Source organism: Pongo abelii, chromosome 15 (assembly GCF_028885655.2).
Source record: "Pongo abelii isolate AG06213 chromosome 15, NHGRI_mPonAbe1-v2.0_pri, whole genome shotgun sequence".
Taxonomy (NCBI): Eukaryota; Metazoa; Chordata; class Mammalia; order Primates; family Hominidae; genus Pongo; species Pongo abelii.
Genome location: NC_072000.2, coordinates 54,183,826 through 54,210,376, shown reverse-complemented (window position 1 = coordinate 54,210,376; position 26,551 = coordinate 54,183,826). Strand labels below are relative to the sequence as shown.

The window sequence follows — 26,551 nt, the reverse complement described above, 5'->3', positions numbered from 1 at the left end:
ACACAGAGTTAAGAAAAAACAAATGAAATGTAAAATCTTGGACAGGATACACTTATGGACAACTAAGGATAATGATGAGTATCAGGTAGCAAGGAATATATTCTTCAGCTAGGTTCATAAGATACTACCCATTAAAGCTAAGCGCGGTGGGTCATGCTTGTAATCCTAGCACTTTAGGAGGCCAAGGAAGGTGGATTGCTGGAGCTCAGGAATTTGAGACCAGCCTGGGCAACATGGCCAAACCCCATCTCTACAAAATATTCAAAAATTAGCTGGGTGTGGTGGCCATGCCTGTAGTCCAAGCTACTCGGGGGTCTGGGGGTTAAGGCAAGAGGATCGCTTGAACCTGGGACATCGAGGATGCAGTGAACCGAGATCGTGCCACTGCATTCCAGCCTAGTAGACAAAGTGAGACTTTATCTCAAAGAAAAAGAAATGATATTACCCATTAATAAACAGTCACTTTTATTTTTAATTTTAAGCATATATAGCAAGGGTATCTTTTCTGTTTGACCTCTTTTCCATTTTCATTTTATTTCTTAAACTCAGTAGTTATCCAGTTTGTTTTCAACATAGAAAGAATCCCTTTCAACTCAATGGTCATCAGATTTAGACACAGACCAGTGTTTTGCGTAGCTGTGTCTGGTGTCATTGTAGAGCCACGGGGTATTAGTGTAGCAAAAAAGCAGAGACTTTGGGGTCGGAGCTCCTGGGTTTGGATATAAACTCTCCTATTTATATTGGGCAAATTACTTAATTTCTCTGTGCCTCATTTCCTTCATCTGTAACATATGATTATAGTACCTCGTGTTACAGAGTTGTAATAAAAATTAAATAAGCTAATGCATAAAAGAGCGTGCACAGAGCAGAGCTCAAAAACCATTCATTATTGGTCTAAATACTTAAAATCATACAGTAGTCATTTATTTCAGTTACTTCTGACAACCACCTAGTGAGCACCTACCACATGCAGGTAAACTGAAAAGGAATAAAACATGTCCCTAGGCATTAAGATGTTCACAATTTAGTGAAGAAAATAGATGTCAAACAAATAATTACAATATTATAAGAGCCTAATAGAGGTAGTACTATGAGATCAATGAAGCAGGAGTTACTAGCTCTGCTTAGGGAAGGCAGAAAAAAATTCCTACTGATTTTTCCTTTGTTCAGTGAAGTAAAAAAAAAATACATATTGGTTTTGGGTATTTGTCTTACTGAGAGAGAGAACAGTGTGTGTGCGTGTGTATGTGTCCTTATTTATTTGCGGGAGTCATGAAAGACAAATGCTTAGGAACTCTCCAGAATAAAAAAGACAATAGAAACATGACAATTTAGTGCTTCACTGACCAGTTCCTGTTTTAGGGGAAAATATTACCTTAAAGGATGTTATTAAAACAGTTGGCAAAATTGGAATATACACTATGGATTAGATTACGCAGTCGATTACTCGGTGTTAAATTTCGTGAAGTTGATCACTATACTGTGATTCTGTAAAAGAAAATCCTTGTTGTAAGATGAGCCATGAGAAATATTAAAGGAGTAAAGGAGAATGATACTATTTGAGAGTAATTTGTGATACATTTGACTTTTCCTTATATTCCAAAAACTACCACAAAACCATTCAGCCGTAGTCCCCCTTCCTCTGGAAGGAACTGAATGGATAGTATCACAAACTACTAAAAAAAGGTTCTGCACACACTGGCACACAGAATGATGAAGCATGTGACAAAATGTTAAAAATTGGTGATTCAGAGTATTACAGGAGTTATTTGTGTTACTTTTACAACTTTTCTATAAATTTGATATTTCAAAAGAAAAAATTTTAAGAGGGAAAAGACATAATCAGAAGGCATCTTCAAGAGGAAGCATTTCAACTGTATCCTAGTGGCTAAATTCACCAAGTGGATAAGGAGGTCAGAGACTGATGTGTAGAAAGCGAATGGGGGCATGAAAGTGCATTACTTATTTGCACATAGTTCAGTACAATAATTTTTCTTTTCTTTTTCTTTCTTTCTTTTTTTTTTTGGAGACAGAGTCTCACCTTATCACCCAGGCTGGAGTGCGGTGGTGCGATCTTGGCTTACTGCAATCTCCACCTCCTAGGTTCAAGTGATTCTCATGCCTCAGCCTCGCGAGTAGCTCAGGATTACAGGCGTGCACCACCACGTCCAGATAATTTTTTTTTGTATTTTTATTTTTTATTTTTATTTTCATTTTTTTGTGGGGGACAGAGTCTCACTCTGTCACCCAGGCTGGAGTGTAATGGCACAATCTCAGCTCACTGTATTCTCTACCTCCCATGCTCAGGTCATCCTCCCACCTCAGCCTCCCAAATAGCTGGGACTACATGTGCACCATCACCACGCCCGGCTAATTTTTGTATTTTTTGTAGAGACAGGGTTTCTCCATGTGGTCAGGCTGGTCTTGAACTCCTGGGCTCAAATGATCTGCCCGCCTTGCCCTCCCAGTATGTTGGGATTACAAGTGTGAGCCACCTTGCCTGGCCCAGTAATTTCTGTGTAAGATTTTGGAACACATTCTTTTGAGTATCTGTAGAATATTAGTTGGATATTCATTAATATGATGTTTATCAAATCTCACTGCTGAAAATTCAAGAAATATTTAGCAAATTATCGGATTATTATGCCAAACAGAGCCATTGTTTAATATACTTCCATTACCAGGAAATCCCACTCTAAATATCCTCAATTTTGTTCTCCTTTATAGCTTATAATTATTACATGGTTATTTAAAAATGACACGTGGAAGAGTTTGAGCAACCTTAAGACCAAGTAGACAATGAAAATTTGGTATCCTCATACCTTTTTGGTAGAATATCACTACTGGTGATAATTTAGATATTTGGATCAGCAAAAACAATAAGAATAAAACAGTTCTAATTAAGCATTTGATATCATCAACATTCATATTTATTAAAGAAATTTTAGAGTGGAACTGAGAAGACTCTTTCTGTAAGAAATCTTTAAAGCAGCAAAATAAGTGATTTTGCCAGTAACTTTCACCTGTAGAAGTCAGAATAACCAAGCACAGATCCTTTTTCAAACTTTCTATGATATTTTGACTTTGCTTCCATCCTTTCTATTGCTTACTCTAGAGATTAAGGTATTACTTCTAATGATAGTCATTTACATTATTTATGTTGCTAATCTCTTGATGACAAGACCTCTACATGTGTCTCGAAATAAAATCAAATGGCTCTGTGCTTCATATAGAGAATAATTTCTAAGACATATAAATAAAAGGTAATGGACAAAGTTCTCAAACAATATCCAGTTCTTTGCTGAGGAAAGGGAACCATTGCTGAATGCTTTTGAGATTGCTCTTGGAATATAAGGAAAATTTTAATTTATCACAAAATCTCTAATAAGTTAGTTTAAGATCACAAAATAGATTTAAGTTTTTAAAAATTTTCTGAAGTGATCATAATTCCCCATATCCTTGCATAAATATATATTTATAAATACATAATATACATAATATCTATATGATGCTCCACTTTGAACTCTTCTTTCAAAAAGATTAAAACAGTTTGAGAGCAGCTTGGGCAGCATAGCGAGACCCCATCTCTACAGAAAAATTAAAAAAAAAAATTAGCCAAGTATGGTGGCACACATCTGTAGTTCTAGCTACTTGGGAGGCTGAGATGGAAGGATCACTTGGGTCCAGGAGGTTGGGGCAAGGCTGCAGTGAGCCATGATCACCTCACTGTACTCCAGTTTGAGTGACAGAGTGAGACCCTGTCTCACAAAAAAAAAAAAAAAAAAAAAAAAATTCAAAACATTGGAGCACAATCCAATCCAATCTGAATTATTTATTATAAGTAAATCTGCTTTCTTTCTGAGAGTGAAATACAAGAGAAAATTTTGGGGCAAATGAAATAGAACCAGAGTTTTAGGGATTAAGTCAGTTTCTAAATCTTCTAAAGGTTGAGATAGAATGTTAATTTTCATGGTTTCTTGACATCTCATGTTGTAAAAAATAGCAGTGGAATCCTTTGAGAGATGCTGTTTATGGAAAAGTTTATGATGGATTGAAGTGTTAAGGTTAGTACACTTGATTATGTTATATAACAAAGATTTGTAAACTTTTTGAAATTGCTAAAACAAAGTAATCATTAGAGAATATGAAATAGTTTATAGTTATTTATCTTATTTTCTCTATTCATAGTTGCTAATGAATAAAAGTAAGTTGTAAGCTTCATGCTTTAGATGTAGTAAACTTTTTTAATATGTTTGGAAAATATGGCCTGGCACAGTGGCTCACACCTGTAATTTCAACACTTTGGGGGGCAGAGATGGGAGGATAGCTTGAGCGCAGGAGTTTGGGACCAGCCTAGTGAGACCCTATCTCTACAAAAAATAAAAATAAAAAAATTAGCTGGATGTGGTGGCATGCAACTGTGGTCCCAGCTACTCGGGAGGCTTTATGCCCAGGAGATCGAGGCTGCAGTTAGCCCTGCCACTGTACACCACCCTGGGTGACGGAGTGAGTGAGACCCTGTCTCAAAAAAATAAAAAATAAAAATAAAATGTCCAAATGGTTTTTACAGTTGCTTTTTTTTTTTCCTGTTTACTATGTTCATGTTAGTTTATATCTGTATTGTGTTTATGTTTATAGAAAGAGGGTTGGGCCAGGCCTGGTGGCTCACACCTCTAATCTCAGCACTTTGGGAGGCAGAGGCAGAAGGATAGCTTGAGCAGGTGTTCAAGATCAGCCTGGGAGACATAGCGAGACCCTGTCTCTACAGAAATTTTAAAAATTAGCTGGGTGTGGTGGCTATTCACCTGTGGTCTCAGCTACTTGAGAGGCTGAGAGTGGAGAATCATTAGAACCCAGGAGCTCAAGGCCACAGTGAGTGAGATCCTGTTTCAAAAAAAAAAAAAAAAAAGAAAGAGGGTTGGTTTGAGAGGTCAGTAGGTATATATAAAATTATAGCTGTTTTTATTAAGTATATATAAAATTAACTTAGAGTTGATAATATTCGTTGCTGCTTTCTCTTACTAGAAAGTTGGGGGAAGAATCAAACAATGCAGTTTTGATTTTTCTTTCTGTTTTTTCTTAGCAATTGAAAGCATGTAGTGAAGAACAAGAAGACAGAGAATGTTTGAACCAAGCTATTACTGCTCTCATGAATCTCCAAGGTAGCATGGACCGAATTTACAAGCAGTATTCGCCTAGACGTCGACCTGGGTAATTCCAAAGTGTTGAAAATGTGAATGCCTCTGCTTACTTTGCTGTCTCTGATGCCTAGTTTTCAAAGAAGTGTGATTTATTGTGATAGTTACATTCTTGAAAGTTGTGCTTGTCATACTTTTATATACTTTTATGTTGGTCTTTTACTTTCTTTTTTTCCTTTTCCTTTCCTTTCCTTTTTTTTTTTTTCTTGAGAAGCAGTCTCTCTTGCCCAGGCTGGAGTGCAGTGGTGTAATCTCAGCTCACTGCAACCTTAGCGTCCTGAGGGTTCCAGTGATTCTCCTGCCTTCGCCTCCCAAGTAGCTGGGACTACAGGAGCCCACCACCATGCCCAGCTAATTTTTGTATTTTTAGTAGAGACGGGGTTTTACCACGTTGGCCAGACTGGTCTCAAACTCCTGACCTCAGCCTCCGAAAGTGCTCGGATTATAGGTGTGAGCCACCACACCCAGCCTTTTTTTCTTTTTTTTAAGAGACAGGGTCTCACTTGGTTGCCCAGGCTGGAGTGCAGTGATGTGATCTCAGCTCACAGCAGCCTCAACCTCCTGGGCTCAAGCAGTCCTCCTGCCTCAACCCTCTGGAGTAGCTGGGACTCGAGTAGTTGGGTGGCACATGCCACCACACCTGCCTAATTTTTGTATTTTTTGTTGAAATAGGGTTTTGCTATGTTGCCCAGGCTGGTCTTGAGCTCCTGGGCTCAGGTGATCTGCCTGCTTTGGCCTCCCGGAGTGCTGAGATTGCAGGTCTGAGCCACTGCACCTGGCCAACCCAGCCTAGTCTTAAGATTAGCATTGTTGGCTGGGCGCGGTGGCTCACGCCTATAATCCCAGCACTTCGGGAGTCCAAGGTGGGCGGATCGCCTGAGGTCAGGAGTTGGAGACCAGCCTGGCCAACATGGTGAAACCCCGTCTCTACTAAAAATACAAAAATTAGCCCGGCGTGGTGGCAGGCACCTGTAATCCCAGCTACTTGGGAGGCTGAGGCAGGAGAATCACTTAAACCTGGCAGGGGGAGGTTGCAGTGAGCCAAGATCGTGCCATTGCACTCCAGCCTGGGGGACAAGAGCGAGACTTCGTCTCAAAAAAAAAAAAAAAAGATTAGCATTGTTATATTATTAGGATAGACTTAATAAATGTTTAAAAATATAATCTATGAAAGAAATTTAGAATTTTTTGTAATTTTAGTTCTTATAGAGCCGATAGTACTTCTCTTTCATAATAATGAAATTGTGGGATGTATTATTTAGCGGCAAAGTTAGAACTAAATGCTGTGTGTAAAAGCTACTGGTTATTTAATATTTTACTCACTTGATTTGAGATGGTTTATGCTTGAAACCATTTGGGTTGCTAGCCATTGAATAAGCTATATTGTTTGTTTTTTTAGAGATCCTGTTTGCCCTTTTTATAGTCATCAATTAAGAAGCAAACACCTGGCTATCAAAAAAATGAATGAAATTCAGAAAAATATCGATGGATGGGAAGGCAAAGATATTGGACAGTGTTGTAATGAATTCATTATGGAGGGACCATTGACAAGAATCGGTGCCAAACATGAACGGCATATTTTTCTGTTTGATGGCTTAATGATCAGTTGTAAACCTAATCATGGCCAGACTCGGCTTCCAGGTTACAGTAGTGCAGAATACAGGTTAAAAGAAAAATTTGTCATGAGGAAAATACAAATTTGTGATAAAGAAGATACTTGTGAGTACAAGCATGCATTTGAATTAGTATCCAAAGATGAGAACAGCATAATATTTGCTGCTAAGTCTGCTGAAGAAAAAAACAACTGGATGGCAGCCCTTATTTCTCTTCATTATCGTAGTACTCTAGATCGAATGTTAGATTCAGTATTATTGAAAGAAGAAAATGAGCAACCACTGAGATTACCAAGTCCTGAAGTATATCGTTTTGTAGTAAAAGACTCTGAGGAAAACATTGTTTTTGAAGACAACTTGCAAAGTAGAAGTGGCATCCCCATTATTAAAGGAGGAACTGTAGTGAAATTAATTGAAAGGTTAACATACCATATGTATGCAGGTATGTGAAACTCATTACAACTGCTGACCTAGGGCCTGGGACCCAAAGCTTTTTAAGAATGCTCAAAAATATTTGAGGCTTGGGGAAAAAATGGATTGCCTCCAAAATATAAAAATACTGCAAAAACAAAAGGAATAAGAGAAGGAATTAAATGTCTAAAAAGGTAATATTGTTAACTTCATTAATTATTGAATAAATATTCATAAAATATATATATTCATGAATTTTTTTTTTTTTTTGAGACAGAGTCTCACTCTGTTGCCCAGGCTGGAGTGCAGTGGCACTGTCTCTGCTCACTGCAAGCTCCGCCTCCTGGGTTCATGCCATTCTCCTGCCTCAGCCTCCCGAGTAGCTGGGACTACAGGTGCCAGCCACCATGCCCGGCTAATTTTTTTTTTTTGTATTTTTAGTAGAGACGGGGTTTCACCGTGTTAGCCAGGATGGTCTCGATCTCCTGACCTCGTGATCCGCCCACCTCGGCCTCCCAAAGTGCTGGGATTATAGGCGTGAGCCACCGCACCCAGCCATATTCATGAATTTCAAATTTGAAAACAATCCTCGCTTATTAAGAATATACCATAGCATATTCTCTATGTCAGTATTTCTCTGTGTATGGCAGGGATACCATGGTATCCTGCCAGTACCATGATTGTCAGGAAAAGCCACAATCTGAGGAGCCAAAGTAAAAAGAAAAAGGGAGGAAGGCCTCCAAATATGATACTTTGAGTTAATTAAACTGAATACATTAAACATGAAACCTATTTTATGCTCTGCCTTTTCAGATCCCAATTTTGTTCGTACTTTTCTTACCACATATCGTTCATTTTGTAAACCACAGGAATTGCTGAGCTTACTGATTGAACGGTAAGAAAAATATGTATTTCACTTATATTGACATTTTGTGAAAAATTAACTATTTTGTAAAGGGCCTAGTACCTAATAAATACTCAAGTTAATTATTGGACATACTTTATTTGGCATTAAATTGGCAGTATTACTATTCTCTTCAAATGGAGTACTCCCTAAAATCTGTTTATAACAGAGATCTTTTCAGCTCTTAGAAATATTTCAAGTGGTAATCAGAAAGACTAATTTAGAGGATGAAAGCACTATATTTTAATGAATATTGTTCTGTGTAATAAAACGATACTTTCTTAAAAGAGACTTTTCTACTTACCACTATTTTTTTTTTTTGGACCGTAGACTACTTTGCCAAATACTTTCCACTTTTAAAACAAACTTGTTATGAAAACTTTCAAAACATATACAAGAGCAGATACAAGAATATAATAAACCCATTTATTCATCAACCACCTTCAGTAATTATCATCTCATTGTTTCATCTGTTTCCCTACAAATTTAAACACCCCACCTCGTGATTATTTTGAAGTAGATCCTAGACAACATAATTCATCTATAAATATTTTTCTATGTATCTCTAGAAAATACGGGCTCATTTTTAATAATCAGATATCATTATTAAACCTAAAAAATCAGCAATTCCTTTATTATGATTAACTTTTAAAAATTAGTGTTGGGTTGAATTTTTTTTACCTAGTATTATAGTGGCATTTTAAATGTTTTATAGTTTAAAATGTAGAATCCGGACTCCAAAATGATTTTTAGTTTTACGTTTTAAAACTTACTGAAACTTATTATTATACCAAAGCTTATTAACTGTATTATCAAGATATAATTCTAGGTCTCTATCACTATGTTGTTTTATCAGACTAAATTTACCAGACTGAGTCAGTGTAATGTGCTGTGAAGATCTACTTAGTTCTGTTTCCATGTCCAGAATAAGGAAAGCACACGTTAGACTTATAGTTTAGCTGTATTTCCTATGTTTGAGCAAGGTTTTTTATCTTCTTCTTATCCACTTAGGTAAATTATTTAAATATTGTTAAATATTCAGTTTTGGCCCTCTCTTTGAATTTGTACTCATTTAAATAAATTTATTAGCCTACTTTCATTTTAATAATATAAATATTAAAGACATTATTAGATAAGCAATTTCTGTCATGTTCTTTAAATTCCTTATGAATTCTTTCCTTGGCTCTTTTCCCTGGACCTTTTCTGTATTATCAGTGCTAAAAGACAAAACTTTAGTTTTTATAAAAGTAAGAATGCAAAACCTTAGTTTTGTATAGCCAAAGGACAGTTTTTTGTAGTATATCATACCTCAAGGGAAGTTTAACAGTAATCCACTTTTTGTGAAAGTGGCAGGAAAGAAGGTTGCTTGCTGTTTTCCTCCTTGTATTTTCATTATGTATGAACAGATTTTTCTCCTTTTGCTTTTCTTCTTAGGTTTGAAATTCCAGAGCCAGAACCTACTGACGCAGACAAATTGGCAATAGAGAAAGGCGAGCAGCCAATCAGTGCAGACCTTAAAAGATTTCGCAAGGAATACGTCCAACCAGTACAACTTAGGTTTGGCTTGAATATTTTTTACATATATATATATATATATACACACACACACACACATATTTTATGTGTCAGTTTTCAATATATAGTTAACACAAAAGCTCTCAGCTTTTAATTCAAATATAGGTAATATTTTTAACTTCACAGGAGTTAAGTTAAACTAAAAGAGTTCTTTCTCAGTGAAGCTATTCTTAAATACCCTGAAGAAATTCAACTATTTAAATATCCTATGTTTGCATCACATATCTCTGGCATGTGATATGTTATGCTTACATAGCAGGATACCTATTTTTTATTGTAAGTAAAAATTATAAAATTTCATATGAGCTTGCCTGCTGTCAACCTTTTTTCACGCTTTTTTCCTTCATTTCCCTTTGCGATCATATAGTAATCCTGGCTTTTTTACAATTTATAATATTTGTGGAAGTTCTAGCCCTTTTCCCACTTATCTCTCACAAAATATATAGACATTTGTTACTTTAATTGCAATAATTTCTAAAAATGTATTTGATTAGAGAAGGTTCCAGTTAATAAATACTACTGTGTGCCAGGGATTACCCTAAATGCTATATCTTTTTTATCTCATTCTTACAACATGATTACTATTCCTACTTTATATATAAGGAAATTGAAACCTAGCAAGATGAAGTAATTTGAGCTAAGTTATATAAAGAGTGTGGCAGGACAAGATTCAGACTCATGTCTGACTTTCTTAGCCTGTGTGTGTGTGTATGTGTGTGTGTGTACCACTAAGCATTGAAAATTGGAAACGCCTTCAATTAGCCCTCTTTACAGTCCAAGTAACCAAAGTATTATCCGCCCCTTTCCATTGGAAACCAAGTTATCTTATTAATTATATATAATCTAAATTTTTTTTTCTCTCTAAATTTCAAGTTTCCTTGATTACTATTGACCAGTAAATTGTAATTTTGGAACTGAGTATATTAGTTATTTATTTCCCAGGATAATTGCCACAAATAAATGCAGTTTTAGAAGAATGATAGTGCTCCCAGCTATATGTCTTTCACCAAAACTTTTAACGTCATTCTTTGTATAAGAAGATGAGATTATTTATGTATCAGCAATAAATAAGTAATTAATTTTTTTCTGCTAGCGGTGATGCATTTGTACTTATCTACACTCACATTAAATCCCTTGATATGACACATACGTTTATGAGGTTGCTATCGGGTGGGGTAGGGGGTGGGAGTATGATCTTCGATTCTCAGTCATATAAGCTCTTTATGTATTTCTAAGCATTTGCTCTGTTCTCAGTCCTGTACTTATAACTATGCTAAGTACAAAAATAACAGACTGTCATGATATTATGGCTTTACTGGGGACTTTACTGGGGGAAAAAGACACATGAAACAGTTATATATTGTTCTACTTGGAGTGCTTAAGTGACTTAGAAAAATACATCCCTATAAAATTTCAGGAATAGCAAAGATTAGGCCAGAGTAATTAGGGAAGGCATCTTGGAGAAGGTAAAATCTGAGATTGCCCCTAAAGGATCTATAGGCTTTAGATAGGTAGAAAGGTGACTGTAGGTATTCAGGGTCATGAGAAATAGTATGAACAAAGACAAGAAGGCAGAAATGAGAATGGTGTGCTGAGGACACAGATAAGGACATTGACCTGAGAGGAATGTAGGCATTGTATCACAAGTAGTAGATGAGATTACCTATATGGAATTGGATGGAGTGGAAAACTGAAATCCAAGCCAAGTTATTAAACCTGTTATATAAATATTGAAAGATTTCTAGTAAAATGGGTGGTAGTAATTTTTCTAACATTTTATTATGAAAAATTTTAACATACAGCAAAATTGAGAATTTTACAATGAACACCCATAAACCCACCACCTAGATATGTATTCATCTATTCATATCTATTCATATATCTGTTCATTTATCATTCATCTATCAGTTCATTTTTGTATGAATTTTGAAGTACACTCCTTAAATACTTCAACTTGTATGTCATTAACAGTTCAGTGTTTGTTTTTCTTTTGTTCTAAAATGTGCATATAATTAAATACATTTTTTTCTTGCTGCCGCTGAAGATAAAAGATACACACATCTTAAGTGTACTTTTGTTGAGTTTTAACAAATACATGTATCTCTATAATCCAAACGCCTTTCAAGATATGGAATGTTACTACACCCCAGAAAGTTCACTTATGTTCCTTCTCATCAGTTTTTGTTCCCACTGCCCAAGGGCAGTGTTCCAATTTCTCCTTCCATAGATTAGTTTTACCTGTTTTAGAGTCTTAATAAATGCATTCTTACAAACTCAATTTTGTGTCTTCTTTCACTCAACATGCTTTTGAATTTCATCCATGGTTTTACTTGTGTATCAATGGTTTATTTTATTGCGAGGTTGTGTTTTATTATATGAATATACCAGTTTATTCATTTTTCCCATTGAAAGATACATGGGCTTTTTCTCGTTTTTTATTATTATGAATAAAGCCGCTGTGAACTTTATCTTACCAGTCTTACTGTGAATATTTTTCACTTTTCTTGGGTAAATAACTCAGAGCGGAGTGGCTGGATCAGAAAGTATGTGTATGTTTAGTTTTGAAAGAAACTGCCAAAACTTCCCAAACATTCTCACCAACAATGTTCTAGTTGTTTCATATTCTCACCAGTGTTTAGTCATGTCAGTCTTTGTGCCTTAGCCATACTGCTGGAGGTAGTGGTATTTCATTCATACTTATTTTGTGGAGAATCTGTTCAAAGCCTCTAATTTTTGTTGAGATACTTGTCTTTTTATTACTGAGTTGTAGGAGTAAATTGGGTAGGACTGAATGCCAGTCCTTTGTCAGATAAACATTTTGCAAATATTTTCTCTCCATGGCTTGCCTACTAGTTTCCTTCCTTCCCTTTCCTTTTCCCTTCTTCCTCCATTTCCCTCCTCTTCCCTCTCCCCTTGTCTTTACTTTCCTTTCCATTTGCATAGTTGATTAAATTTCTCTTTGCAAGGTTATAGGTAATCATTTTTGTGATACTGTAAAACAAAACAGTTCTATTTTTGTCTTTTGAAATGAAATAAGAGACTGTAGTATATGTGTAGATTACATAGAAATTTTATGATAGGCTGGGCGCAGTGGCTCATGCCTATAAGCCCAGCACTTTGGGAGGCCGAGGTGGGCGGATCACCTGAGATCAGGAGTTCGAGACCAGCCTGGCCAACATAGTAAAACCTCGTCTCTACTAAAAATACAAAAATTAGCCCAGCATGGTGGCGGGCGCCTATAATCGCAGCTACTTGGGAGTCTGAGGTAGGAGAATCACTTGAACCTGGGAGTTGGAGGTTGTAGTGAGCTGAGATCGCACCATTGCACTCCAGCCTGGGCAACAAGAGCAAAATTCCATCTCAAAAAAAAAGAAAGAAATTTGATGGTAGCACTTGAATTTAGAACCAGATACAGTACATCTTAGTTGGTTTTCCATTTTCAGTGAAAAAGTACCAAAATTTAAATCTTAAAAATGCTTTTTATGAACTTAAAATAGCTTTTGTAATATAGAGCATAAGTTTTCTACATATGAATAAAGAAAGGGTACTTTTCCTTAACATAAATGGGAAGCACAGAAACCACTATTTTTATGCTTATAAATATTTTAAAAGTATACATTTTATTAATAAATAATACACAGTTTGGAGACCTACTCTCCTCTTGTCATTGAAGCGCTTAAGGTATTAATTAAATACAGATTAGAGAGTCTTTGAGTATTATGTTGACCCTTGTATATAAAGCTATCATCATGGCATTAGAGAAGGAAGAAGTGTAATTGAACACTTAGGTTTCGCTAAAATGTGTTTCTTTCCATTTTATCAGGATCTTAAATGTATTTCGGCATTGGGTTGAACATCATTTTTATGACTTTGAAAGAGACTTGGAATTGCTTGAAAGACTAGAATCCTTCATTTCAAGTGTAAGAGGTATATTATATAAAGGTTTGGTTGAATCTTATATTGCACAGAGTTTATGTTCAAATTTGTGTGACTTTAAGAAACTAAAACTTTTTTTGTCTTTTTTTTTTTTGAAACAGAGCTTTGCTTTGTTGTCCAGGCTGGAGTGCAGTGGTGCCATCTCAGCTCACTGCAACCTCCGCCTCCCAGGTTCAAGTGATTCTCCTGCCTCAGCCTCCCAAGTAGCTGGGACTACAGGCACATGACATCACGCCTGGCTAATTTTCATATTTTTAGTAGAGATGGTATTTCACCATGTTGGCCAGGCTGGTCTCGAACTCCTGAGCTCAGATGATCCACCCGCCTCAGCTTCCCAAAGTGCTGGGATTACAGGCATAAGCCACCATGCCTGGCCAGCATTTTTCATTTTTAAAAAGCTGAAATAACATTTGGAATTTTTTTATAGACGGCAAGAAACTCATATATGTTTAGAATCATCTGAGGTCTCAGAACTTCGCCTTTTCAAGTTTTTGAGGAGAATATTTCTTTTAAAGAAGTCAAAAGTCCTCTTTAATAAATTTAAGCTGTTTATTTTTATCTCATTGCAAGGTTGCCATTTCTTCAACTGAATAAAAATATGTGTAATTTTATGTTTTCTTACTTTCTTTAATCTTATTCTTTTAATGATTAACAGCTTTCTTATAATATTTACATCTTCTGGAAATGTTTTTGGTATATTTCTGAAATCTGAAAGAGAGGAGTTTTCTATTTTAAGTTTCAGAATCATAGCCCAAGAAATGAAACCCTAGGCCATGAACATTTAAACAAATGTGTCATCAAATGTATATTATTTAGTCAAGAACATTTATATTTTATCTGACATTATAGGGCATTACAAATAGTATAACAAGTGTAACTTATTTCGTGTTCTACTTGTTCTTTAAGGGGAATATTATTTAAAGTTAAGAATGTTATTCCTTTATTTCTATTTTGAGATGTTTATGATACATTTTTATGTGTGTCTTAAAATTTTCATAATACTACATTTTCAAGTTGTATTCTAGGCCAGTGCAGTGGCTCACACCTAGAATATCCCAGCACTTTGGAAGGCAGAGGCGGGCTGATTGCTTGAGTCCAGATGTTTGAGAACAGTCTGGGCAAAATGGCAAAACCCAGTCTCTACAAAAAATATGAAAATTAGCCAAGCATGGTGGCATGTGCCTGTAGTCCCAGCTACTCATGAGGCTGAGGTGAAGCGATCATTTTTAAGCCCAGAGCTCGAGGCTGCAGTGACCCAAAATCGCGACACTGCGACACTGCACACGAGCCTGGGCAGAGTGAGACCCTGTCTCAAACAAAAAACAAAAATTTATATTCTAAATGAGAATACTGGATTAGACACAATCTAAGAAGCTTCTAAAATACACACACACATTAGAATAAATTAAGTAAATGGTTATGTTAATGTCCAAAGTTCTTTTCTATACTAGTTATACTTCAGAATAACCAAATAGTTCATGAGGAAAAGTTTATTTTTGTGGAAGTATTTCCACTACTAAGTGAAGAAGGAATGGTAGAATATCCCATTTCTCAGTTCCTAGTAAAATAACAAACCTAGGGAATTATCATGAGTGGATGGGTACTATCACAAAAAGGTAACTGGACATTATATGCCTCCTGTTAGAAGTATTCTTGGCAAGTATTTGTGTCATAAAATTAATCCTGAATCAGACCAAGTCACTATATCTCTGCCTTACAGAAAATATAGAGGACAGAAAAACATGGCAAATGACAATTTCTTCCACAAAGTGCAAGCAAAAATATGCAATAAAGCAGTAACCTGTAGATTAAAGGAGACTTGAGACACATTGACTCAATGCAATATGTGCAATCTTGTTCAGATCCATTTTCAAACTAAATATAAGAAAATATGGCCGGGCACAGTGGCTCATGCCTGTAATCCCAACACTTTGGGAGGCCAAGGCAAGCAGATCACTTGAGCCCAGGAGTTCAAGACCAGCTTGGGCAACATGGATAAACCCCATTTCTACTAAAAATACAAAAATTAGGCCGGGCGCGGTGGCTCACGCCTGTAATCCCAGCACTTTGAGAGGCCGAGGCAGGCAGATCACGAGGTCAGGAGTTCGAGACCAGCCTGGCCAACATGGTGAAACCCCGTCTGTACTAAAAATACAACAAAATTAGCCAAGCATGGTAGTGTGCGCCTATAATCCCAGCTACTCAGGAGGCTGAGGCAAGAGAATCGCTTGAACCCGGGAGGTGGAGGTTGCAGTGAGCCGAGATCACGCCATTATTCTCCAGCCTGGGTGACAAAGTGGGACTCCATCTCAAAAAAAATACAAAAATTAGCCAGGCGTGGTAGTATGTGCATTCCCAGCTACTCGGGAGGCTGAGGTGGGAGGATCACTTGAGCCCGCAACATGGAAGTTGCAATAAGCTGAGATTGCGCCACTGCACTCCAACCTGGGCCGCAGAGCAAGACCCTGTCTCAAAAAAAAAAAAAAAAAAAAAAGGAAAATAATCAGAGAAATGTGAACAGTGACAAAATACTTGAAAATAACAGTGTATTAAGAAGTTGTCAGTTTTATGTGTGATAATGGTGTTGTGGTTATTACTTTAAAGAGTGTTTTAAAGATGCTTAAATATGAATGAAATACGATGTCTCGGATTTGTTTCAGAATAACCTAGGAAGTGACAGGATGGCATGAGTAGGGTTAGAGAAAATAAAAATTGTCCATGAGTTGGTAATTGTTGAGGCTGGGTGAAAGTTAAGGATTAAATGAAGATTTGCAGTCATGTCTGTCAAGTAAAAGACATTTTTCTTTATGTGTTCTTTTTCCAGGGAAAGCTATGAAAAAATGGGTAGAGTCAATCGCTAAAATCATCAGGAGGAAGAAGCAAGCTCAGGCAAACGGAATAAGCCATAATATTACCTTTGAAAGTCCACCTCCACCAATTGAATGGCATATCAGCAAACCAGGACAGTTTGAAACATTTGATCTCATGACACTTCATCCAATAGAAATTGCACGTCAGCTGACACTTTTGGAGTCTGATCTCTACAGGTAGACAATTAATGTTAATTTCTTGCTTTATTTTTAAGAATCTTGAACATTACCTATTTTCAAAACATTTTGCACATTATTCATTAGTGCTTAAAAATACCTCATCTACTCTTGGGCTTAGAAGAAAGGTCATAGCACGGTTTTTAACTAGTCTGCCCTGCAAGTAAAAGTCTTATGTCACTATTTAGGCCTAGAATGGGGACTAGCAATCCATCACAAGAGGAATGGCAGGAAGAAGATTTTCAAGTCCACCACCCCTCTCCAACTCCTAATACTTTCTCACCTTGGTTTAGTTTGAGGTCAGTCAGTCAAGTCAGTTAGTATGGATGCTAGGCCCTTAGCAGCTAAGTGAATAGAATATTGTGTGAGATGGGTTTTCTTTTCTCATTTACAACTCAGGCTGTTGCAAAGGGTACAGGCCTTGCATGTAACAGCTGTCTGTCGAAAAATGTCACTATCATTATCATTCCATCAAAAGCTTTTCTACACCAACCTCTCTGTTTTTCCCTCCTCCCAATCCTTCCCAGCCACTAATACCTGCAGTTCTACTCTCTACTTCCATGAGTTCATTTTTTTTTTTAGTTTTCATATATGAGTGGGAACATGTTATATTTTTCTTTCTGTGTCTGATTTATTTTGCTTAACATAAGGTCCTCCGGGCTCATCCATGTTGCCTTGAACGACAGGCTTTCATTCTTTTTTTATGGCCGAATAGTGTTCCATTGTGTATATATACCACATTTTCTTTAATCTGTTGATTCCATATCATAGCTATTGTGAGTAGTATAGAAGCCTCATTTTAAAATATAAATATGCTTGGCTGGGCATGATGGCTCATGCCTGCAATCCCAGCACTTAGGGGGCCAAGGTGGGCAGATCGCTTGAGACCAGGAGTCCAAGACCAGCCTGAGCAACATGGCAAACTCCGTCATACAAAAACTACAAAAAATAGCCAGGCATGGTGGCTCAGGCCTGTAGTGCCCCTGTAGTCCCAGTTACCCAGGAGGCTGAGGTAGGAAGGTCACTTAAGGTCAAGGCTGCAGTGAGCCAAGATTGTGCCACTGCACTCCAGCTTGAGTGACAGAGCGAGACCCTATCTCTAAAATAAAAATATTTTCACGCAGTTATCCTGATTAGCAGCCAATTTTTAAATAAAGATTACACAGGGAAAAGCAAGAAGATATAAAATTTAGTGCTAATAGATAATATAGTAAGGTACCTTTACTATATTGTGTTTACTTTATGTTCTTTAGAATTTGCCTAGTTTGCACTGGCTATGCCATTCAGAACCAGACTTTTAGCACACCCACCAGAAGTTGTCAACATCTGACTCAAAATGTTATGTTATATTTTAAGTAATTTAGAGTTCAGGTAGCTTCGTTTATGTTGTGGGATTTGTGATAGGTAGAAATGAAGGGACTTGTTACTTGAGGTAAAAAAAGCAAATAGTACTGCATCATGTTTTTTCTCACAATGTAATTGTTTAACATGAATGGACATCAGAAAAAAAGCACGTCACTTCATGTGGACCTACTTTCAGGACATAGAAAAATACCTGATATTGACATCATTTGTAAACTAAATTTCTTTCTTTTTTTTTTTAATTTTTGAGATGGAGTCTTGCTCTGTCACCCAGGCTAGAGTGCAGTTGTGCAATCTCGGCTCACTGCAACCTCTGCCTCCCAAGTTGAAGTGATTCTCATGCCTCAACCTCCCGAGTAGCTGGGATTACAGGTGTGTGCCACCATGCCCGGCTTTTTTGTATTTTTAGTAGAGACGGGGTTTCACCATGTTGGCCACAGTGGTCACGAACTCCTGACCTCCAGTGATCCACCCACCTCAGCCTCCCAAAGTGCTGGGATTACAGGCAGGAGCCACTGCACCCAGCTTTGTAAACTAAATTTCTGCTGAAATAATAGAGCTACTTTAAGAAAACATTTCAGAAACTGTTAGCAAGTACTTATTTATACACAAATCTACTGATTAAAAATATTTTTTTAATGAATAACCAAGTCTGTAGGCCATTGATGGCAATGCCACCGGTCAATTAAAAAAAAAAAAATAGAGATAGGGGCTCACTATGTTGCCCAGGTTGGCCTTGAACTCCTGGCCTCAGGCAGTCCTCCTGCCTTTGCCTCCCAGGTGCTGGGATTACAGGTGTGAGCCACTGTACTTGGCCAATTTTTAAATTGTGTATTCTGACTCACTGTATACAATGTTTTAATCTGCTCTTTTGTCTGAATTTTAATTAAATACTCAGGCATTCAAAAAATATAGGAAATAATATAATGAATATTCATGAACAACAAAAACATTTTAGATAAAATTGAAATCCTTTGTATAATTCTCCCAAATCTTACTGCTCTCTTTCCCCTAAGAAATCACCACCACCCTGAATTTGATGTTTACTATTTCTCTTTATATTTTTATAATTTATATACATATACAGAGATTCATAAACAACATATAGCATTGTTGTGCACTTTTTTTTTTTAGAAACAGGATCTCACTCTGTTGCCCAGGCTGGAGTGCAGTGGCACAATCATAGCTCACTGTAGCCTTGAACTCCTCGGCTCAAGCAATCCTCCTGCCTCAGCCTCTCAAGTAGCTAGAACTACAGGCACGCACCACCATACCTGGCTAATTTTTTTAAAAAAATTTCACAGAGATGAGGTCTTGCTATGTTGCCCAGGATGGTCTTGATCTTGGCCTCAAGTTGTCCTCCCACCTCAACCTCCCAAAATGCCAGGATTACAGGTGTGAGCTACAGTGCCCAACTGGTTTGTTGTTGTTGTTGTTTGTTTGTTTAAGATGGGGTCTCACTCTGTCACCCAGGCTGGGATGCAGTGGCATGATCATAGCTCACTGCAGCCCCAAACTCTAGGCTCAAGCAGTCTTCCCACCTCAGTCTCTCAGTAGCAGGAACTGCAGGGAGGAACTACTGTGCCTAGTTTTTTTGTTTTATTTTTTTGAGATAGGATCTCATTATGATTGCCCAGGATAGTCTCAAACCCTTTGCCTCAATCAATCCTTCCACCTCATCCTCCCAAGTAGTTGGGATTATAGGTGCATACCACTGCACCTCAGCTTGTTTTGCACATTTTTTAAACTGCATATACTTGTGTATCATTCTGCAACATGCTTTTTACTTAAATCATTTTTGGCATTTGTTCAAGTCAATGAATACAGTTCTAGTTAGCTTATTTTAGATGCTGTGTAGTGTTCCATTATATTTATACTCCACAATTTATCCAGTCTCTGGATGATAAGCCTCTATTCACTCTTGCAAATAATGCTTCACTGAACATTCTTGTAAACGTTTTCTTATAACTCTGTTTTTTGTTTGTTTTGAGACAGAGTCTCACTCTGTTGCCCAGGCTGGAGTGCAGTGGCATGATCTCGGCTCACTGCAACCCTCTGCTTCCTGGGTTCAAGCGATTCTCCTGCCTCAGCCTCCCAAGTAGCTGGGACTACAGGCATGCACTACTACGCCCGGCTAATTTCTTTGTATTTTTAGTAGAGACGGGGTTTCGCCTTGTTGGCCAGGCTGTTCTTAAACTCCTGACCTCAAGTGATCTGCCCGCCTCAGCCTCCCAAAGTGCTGGGATTATAGGCATGAGCTGCTGCACCTGGCTCTTATAAATTTGTGTAAGAGTTTATCTAGGATATATGCATACTTAAGAGTCGAATTGCTGAGTCATCCGGTGTGTATCTCTTCAGTACTATGAGATCTTGCCAAATTGTTTTACAAAATGGTTGTATCAATTTTTACTTTCTTATTGGTGTTCCTGTTTTATTATATTTTTATCCATTTGGAATTATCAGACTTTTTTTCTTTCTTTTCTTTTTTTTTTTTTTTTTTTTTTTGAGACAGAGCTTTGCTGTTGTTGCCCAGGCTGGAGTGCAGTGGTGTGATCTCGGCTCACCACAACCTCCATCTCCCGGGTTCAAGCGGTTCTCCTCCCTCAGCCTCCCAAGTAGCTGGGATTACAGGCATATGCCACCACGCCCGGCTAATTTTGTATTTTAGTAGAGACGGGGTTTTTCCATGATGGTCAGGCTGGTCTCGAACTCCTGACCTCAGGTGATCCACCCGCCTCAGCCTCCCAAAGCGCTGGGATTACAGGCATGAGCCACCGCGCCTGGCCCTGAGTTATCAGACTTTTGTTCATCTAATGAGTAAAATGGGATTTCATTGTAGTTTTATGTTATTTTCCCTGAGTAAGGGATAAAGTGTGTTTTCACGTTTGTAGCTATTTGGGTCTGTTCCTCTCTGAATTACTTGTTCATATATGTGTTTATCTATCTTTTGGGTTAGTTGTCTTTTTCTTATTAAGTTTTAGAAGATCTTTAAGTGATACTAATCCTAATCCTTTATAGGTTAAGTTGCACTGATTTTTAATTCCATAGGAAAGTTCAACCGTCTGAACTTGTAGGGAGTGTGTGGACCAAAGAAGATAAAGAAATAAATTCTCCAAATTTATTAAAAATGATTCGCCATACCACAAATCTCACCCTCTGGTTTGAAAAGTAAGTTTTAATTTACTACTTCCTAATAGCCATAATATTAAGTCATATTTAATCTAAAATTCTGGCTACTCATAATTATCTTGTTTTCTAAGTGAGGTGAAGAAACTTTTCTAAGCCGTGAATTTTTGTTGTTGTTAGATGCATTGTGGAAGCAGAAAATTTTGAAGAACGGGTGGCAGTACTAAGTAGAATTATAGAAATTCTGCAAGTTTTTCAAGATTTGAATAATTTCAATGGCGTATTGGAGATAGTCAGTGCAGTAAATTCAGTGTCAGTATACAGACTAGACCATACCTTTGAGGTAAGTTTTAGGCTTAACTTTTTCATTTTTCTCGGGGATGATAAAATTAGCATAAAAGAAATTTCATCTATCATCTATCTTTTTTATTAAATTCTTTGTAAATTCATCCTTGCTTCTTAAACACAGTGATATAAATATATTAGAAAATATGTTGACATATTAGTTAATATATGAATATGATATATAATATGTGAATCCTAGGCTTATATTAGAAAATATATCAATATTCAATAAAGAGTATGAGACTTGCACTGCCATGTAATGTACTTACCTAAATGTAATGAAGTTCCAAGTGGATTTATTCAATAACACATTGATTGTCTCAAATGACAAAGGATTTTAAATATAAAAATACAAGTAATGTCTTAATCACCTTTAGATAGTCAACAATAGTATAACACAGGAAGAACTATTTCAAAAACTTAAATTTGGCCAGGCGTGGTGGCTCGTGCCTGTAATCCCAGCACTTTAGGAGGCTGAGGCGGGTGGATCACCTGAGCTCAGGAGTTCGAGACCAACCTGGACAACACGGCGAAACCCCATCTCTACCAAAAATACAAAAATTAGCTGGGCATGGTGACGCACGCCTGTTATCCCAGCTACTCGGGAGGCTGAGACAGGAGAATTGCTTGAACTCAGGAGACAGAATTTGCAGTGAGCTGAGATCACATCACTGCACTCCAGGCTGGGCGACAGAGTGAGACTCAGTCTCAAAAAATTAAAAAATGTATTTTTTTAATTATAAAATATGTGTTTAACATGTACTATTGAAAATTCCAGAGATATAGAAAATAGGAAGATATTTTGCATATATATTTTAATAACAAAATTGAGATTATATTGTACATAGATTTTTATGGCCTTTTTCTCATAGTTTTCTATTTTTTTATTAGCTTATCTTCAAAAACAAGATTTTAATGGCATCAAGATTTTCTTTCATGGATAAATCATAATTTATTCCAACAGTAGGTTGTGGGACAATTAAGTTATTTCTGATTTTTTTCTGTGATAATTTATCATGGAATATTTATATATAGAAGTCTTTTTAAGAGCTTGATTATTTCCCTAGAAATAATCTAGGGGTGGAAATCCTGGGTCTGAGTATTTATATACTTTAAGACTTTAAATACTTTTGCCAAGGTGTTTTGTAGCAGGATACGATAAATGCCCCTTGGTATTATGTATTATATTAAAAGCTTTTGGCCAGGTGTGGGGGCTCTCACCTGTAATCCCAACACTTTGGGAGGCAGAGACAGGAGGATCACTTGAGCCCAGGAGTTTGAGACCAGCCTGGGCAACATAGGGAGACCCCATCTCTACAAAAAAAAAAAAAAATTAGCCAGGCATGGTAGTGCATGCCTCTGTGGGGGGCAGAAATCGCACTGCATTTTTAAATTGTATCTTAAAAAATAACTAGTGAGGCTGGGCTCAGTGGCTCACCTGTAATCCTAGCACTTTGGGAGGCCGAGGCGGGTGGATCACCTGAGGTCAGGAGTTCGATACCAGCCTGGCTAACATGATGAAACCCCATCTCTACTAAAAATACAAAAATTAGCCAGGCATGGTGGTATGTGCTGGTTTGCAATCCCAGCTACTCAAGAGGCTGAGGCAGGGGTATCGTTTGAACCTGGCAGGTGGAGGTTGCAGTGAGCCGAGATTGCCCCACTGCACTCCAGCTGGGCAACAGAGTGAAACTCGTTCTCAAAATAAATAATAACTAGTAAGGTTGAATATTTATTGGGTACTTTATGATTTATATATTCATTTCCTCTCTCATTTTTGGGGGGAGAGTGTTTTCATTTTGTTGATTTTTTTTTTTTTTTTTTTCCTAAAGAGTCAAGCTTGCTCTGTCACCCAGGCTGGAGTGCCAGTGACATGATCATAGCCCACTGCAGCCTCGAACTCCTGGGTTCAAGGGATTGTCGTGTCCCAGCCTCTTGAGTAGCTGAGATTACAGGCATTAGTCAGCATGTCCAGCTGCATTTTATTCATTTATATGGATTTTTCATATATTAAAGATATTAAAACTCAGACTGTACATATTTTCTCATTTCTGTTTGTCTTTTATCTGCTTTTTAATTTAAAAAATGTATAATGCTTTGACATAAGGAAGTTTTATCATTTTTATTTAGTTGCACATATCAGTCTCTTCACTTATGATTTCTTCCTTTGCTTTTGTACCTGGAAAGACTTTTTTTAAGCAAAGGATAACAAGTTAGAAACTCAGCCATATAAATACTGCTTTTGGGAATGTGTGTTTTTACAATCTTTCTGGAAAGCAGTCTAACAATATATGTTAAAATTAAAAATATGCATACTCTTAGGACCCAGAATTGTAAAGAAATAAATGCACCAGAGTATAAAGTTATATGTACAAAGGTATAGTTACTGCAGCATTAGCTGTAGTAGCAGAAAACAGGAAACAACCTGAATGTCTATCAATAAGAGAATGATTAAATACATCCTCTTATACCTATATTGTAGAATATTGTTCAGCTATAGAACAAAGTGAGTGGGATCTATGTGTATTGTTGTGGAAGAACATTTGTGATACTTCAGCAGGGGAAAAGCTTCAGAATTACTATAACATTATTCCGTTTTAGTATCACAAAGCAGAGCAAACCCCAAACCTCTAAGTGGAATTGGATAAGTATTGAGAATAATGTGGGAGGGTACATACTCCTCTTTAAACATTATTTATTATTATTTTTTTAGTGGGTTGTTATTAGAGGGGAATAGAGGAAAAACTGCTTTATACATATATTTTTCTGTTTGGGTGTTTGCATTTTATTGATTTGTATGAACTTTATATGTTAAAGATACTAATACTTAGTCAAATATTATTAAATAGGCCGGGTGCAGTGGCTCATGCCTGTAATCCCAACACTTTAGGAGGCTGAGGTGGGTGGATCACATGAGGCCAGGAGTTTGAGACCAGCCTGGCCAACATGATGAAACCCCGTCTTTACTAAAAATATAAAAATTACCCAGGCGTGGTGGCGGGCGCCTGTAATCCCAGCTGCTTGGGAGTCTGAGGCAGGAGAATCACTTGAACCTGGGAAGCAGAGGTTCCAGTGAGCCGAGATCGCACCACTGCACTCCAGCCTGTGCGACAGAGCAAGATTCCATCTCAAAAAAAAAAAAAAAACAAATATTAATCTATTTAATAAATGTGTCATAAATTGAATTCCTATATATGTGGGCCCTTTGTTGGTCTCTCTGTTCTGTTCCTTTGATCTGTTTGATTACTCTTGTGGCAGTGCCACTTGTCTAAACTATCATAACTTTATAGTAGTCCTTGATAAAGAAGAGTAGGGCAAATCCTGGCCAATCTTACTCTTTTTCAGGAGGAACGTATTCTTGGTTCTTTGTTCTCCTATATAAATTTTAGAATCAATTTAAGCTCCATTTTTTTAAATTGGCATTTTGATAGGAGTTGCATTGGATCTCTAAATCCAATTACAGATTAGTGAAGAACTGACATTTTTATAGTAACAAGTCTTTTCAACTGTGAACATCGTTTGTCTCTTTATTTACTCAGTTAATAAAGTTTTGTGGGGTTTTTTTGTTTTGACAGAGATCGCATACCTCTTTTGCTAGATGTATATTAGAATTATTTTGTTTTCAGTGACCCTTAGAGACAGGGTCATGCTCTGTCACCCAGGCTGGAGTACAGTGGCATGATCATAGTTTACTGCAGCCTCCTATTCCCAGGCTCAAGCAATCTTCCTACCTTAGTCTCCTGAGTAGTGGGGACTATAGGCATGTGCCACCCTGCTCAGCTAATTTTTAAAATTTTATGTGGAGATTGGGCGTTGCTATGTTGCACAGACTGGTTTTGAACTTCTGGGCTCAAACGATTCTCCCACCCCAACATCTCAAAGTGCTGGGATTACAGGTGTGAGCCACTGCAGTTGACCACAATTTTTTTTAAATCATGATTTCTTTATTGATGATATCTAGAAATGCAGTTGATTTTTGTCTATTGGTTTTATATATAGCAACATTGCTGATTCTCTCATTAACATTCTATATGTAGATTTATCGGAGTTTCCTCATGGGCAGTCATATCCTCTGTGTGAATAGTGACATTTTTTTTTCTTTCCAATCTCTAGCTCTTTATTTCTTATTCTTGTCCATGCTAGCTAGGACTTCTGTATAGTATTGAATAAAAGCTATAATGTTATCCCCTTGGCTTTTTCCTTGATTTAGAGGAAATTGACTGAATGGTTCTCCATCAAGCATAATGTTTGCTCTGGGGTTTATGTGTGTGCGTATATTCTTTCTGAAGTAAAAATTAATTTTCAATAAGAAGATCTGGTAATGAAATATAAAAGAAATGCTAGTTTACTTCATTCACTAAATTTTTGTTCAAGTCTTCTTGTCTTCCGATAGTTGTCTTCTCCTTACCAAAACCCCAACCTTTAGCCCCAAAAGATCTTTCAGTGGAAAAATATTTGAACATTCAGGGGTTACAGTGTTCCTCTTCTACAGCTATGACTTGAAACCCCGGCTAGTCAAAATAACTCACAAGGCATGACGTAGAATTTTTTGTATTGCTTGATCTTCTAATTTATATGAGTAAATTATGGGTTTTATATTTATAGATAAAGAGAGGAGAAATCACTTCAGGTAAGTGTACAAAGGAGTACCACTCATCTCTTAATTTAAAAAATTGTTTTCCAGATAATTTGCAAAATTCTATAAAATTTAAAGATTTGCATTTATAAAATATGATTAAATTGTAAAAAATTTATACTCAATTTATATATACTTTAAGGCATTGCAGGAAAGAAAAAGGAAAATTTTGGATGAGGCTGTGGAATTAAGTCAAGATCACTTTAAAAAATACCTAGTAAAACTTAAGTCAATCAACCCACCTTGTGTGCCTTTTTTTGGTAAGTTACTAAATATGGATATATTTTTGAGGGTGAGCGTGTGATAGCCAAAAGAGAGCAGTCTTCAGAGGCACGTTATCTTTATTTTATATCTGAGCTCATCTACTTTTATTAGCTCTCTGTATTAATAAATAATAA

The 26,551-nt window shown here is 36.9% G+C and overlaps 1 protein-coding gene across 2 annotated transcripts in view; it reads left to right on the top strand.

Annotated features, from left to right (window-relative positions):
• Positions 1–26,551, top strand: part of SOS2 (SOS Ras/Rho guanine nucleotide exchange factor 2) — a 113,845-nt gene that overhangs the window by 64,843 nt on the left and 22,451 nt on the right. For both annotated transcript variants that reach the window (XM_002824724.6, XM_024231713.3), the window contains 9 exons: positions 5,084–5,211; positions 6,598–7,253; positions 8,036–8,117; positions 9,561–9,683; positions 13,525–13,628; positions 16,462–16,684; positions 21,095–21,214; positions 21,353–21,515; positions 26,296–26,413. In XM_002824724.6, coding sequence (XP_002824770.1) covers positions 5,084–5,211; positions 6,598–7,253; positions 8,036–8,117; positions 9,561–9,683; positions 13,525–13,628; positions 16,462–16,684; positions 21,095–21,214; positions 21,353–21,515; positions 26,296–26,413 — 1,717 coding nt within the window. The remainder of the gene's footprint in view (positions 1–5,083; positions 5,212–6,597; positions 7,254–8,035; positions 8,118–9,560; positions 9,684–13,524; positions 13,629–16,461; positions 16,685–21,094; positions 21,215–21,352; positions 21,516–26,295; positions 26,414–26,551) is intronic.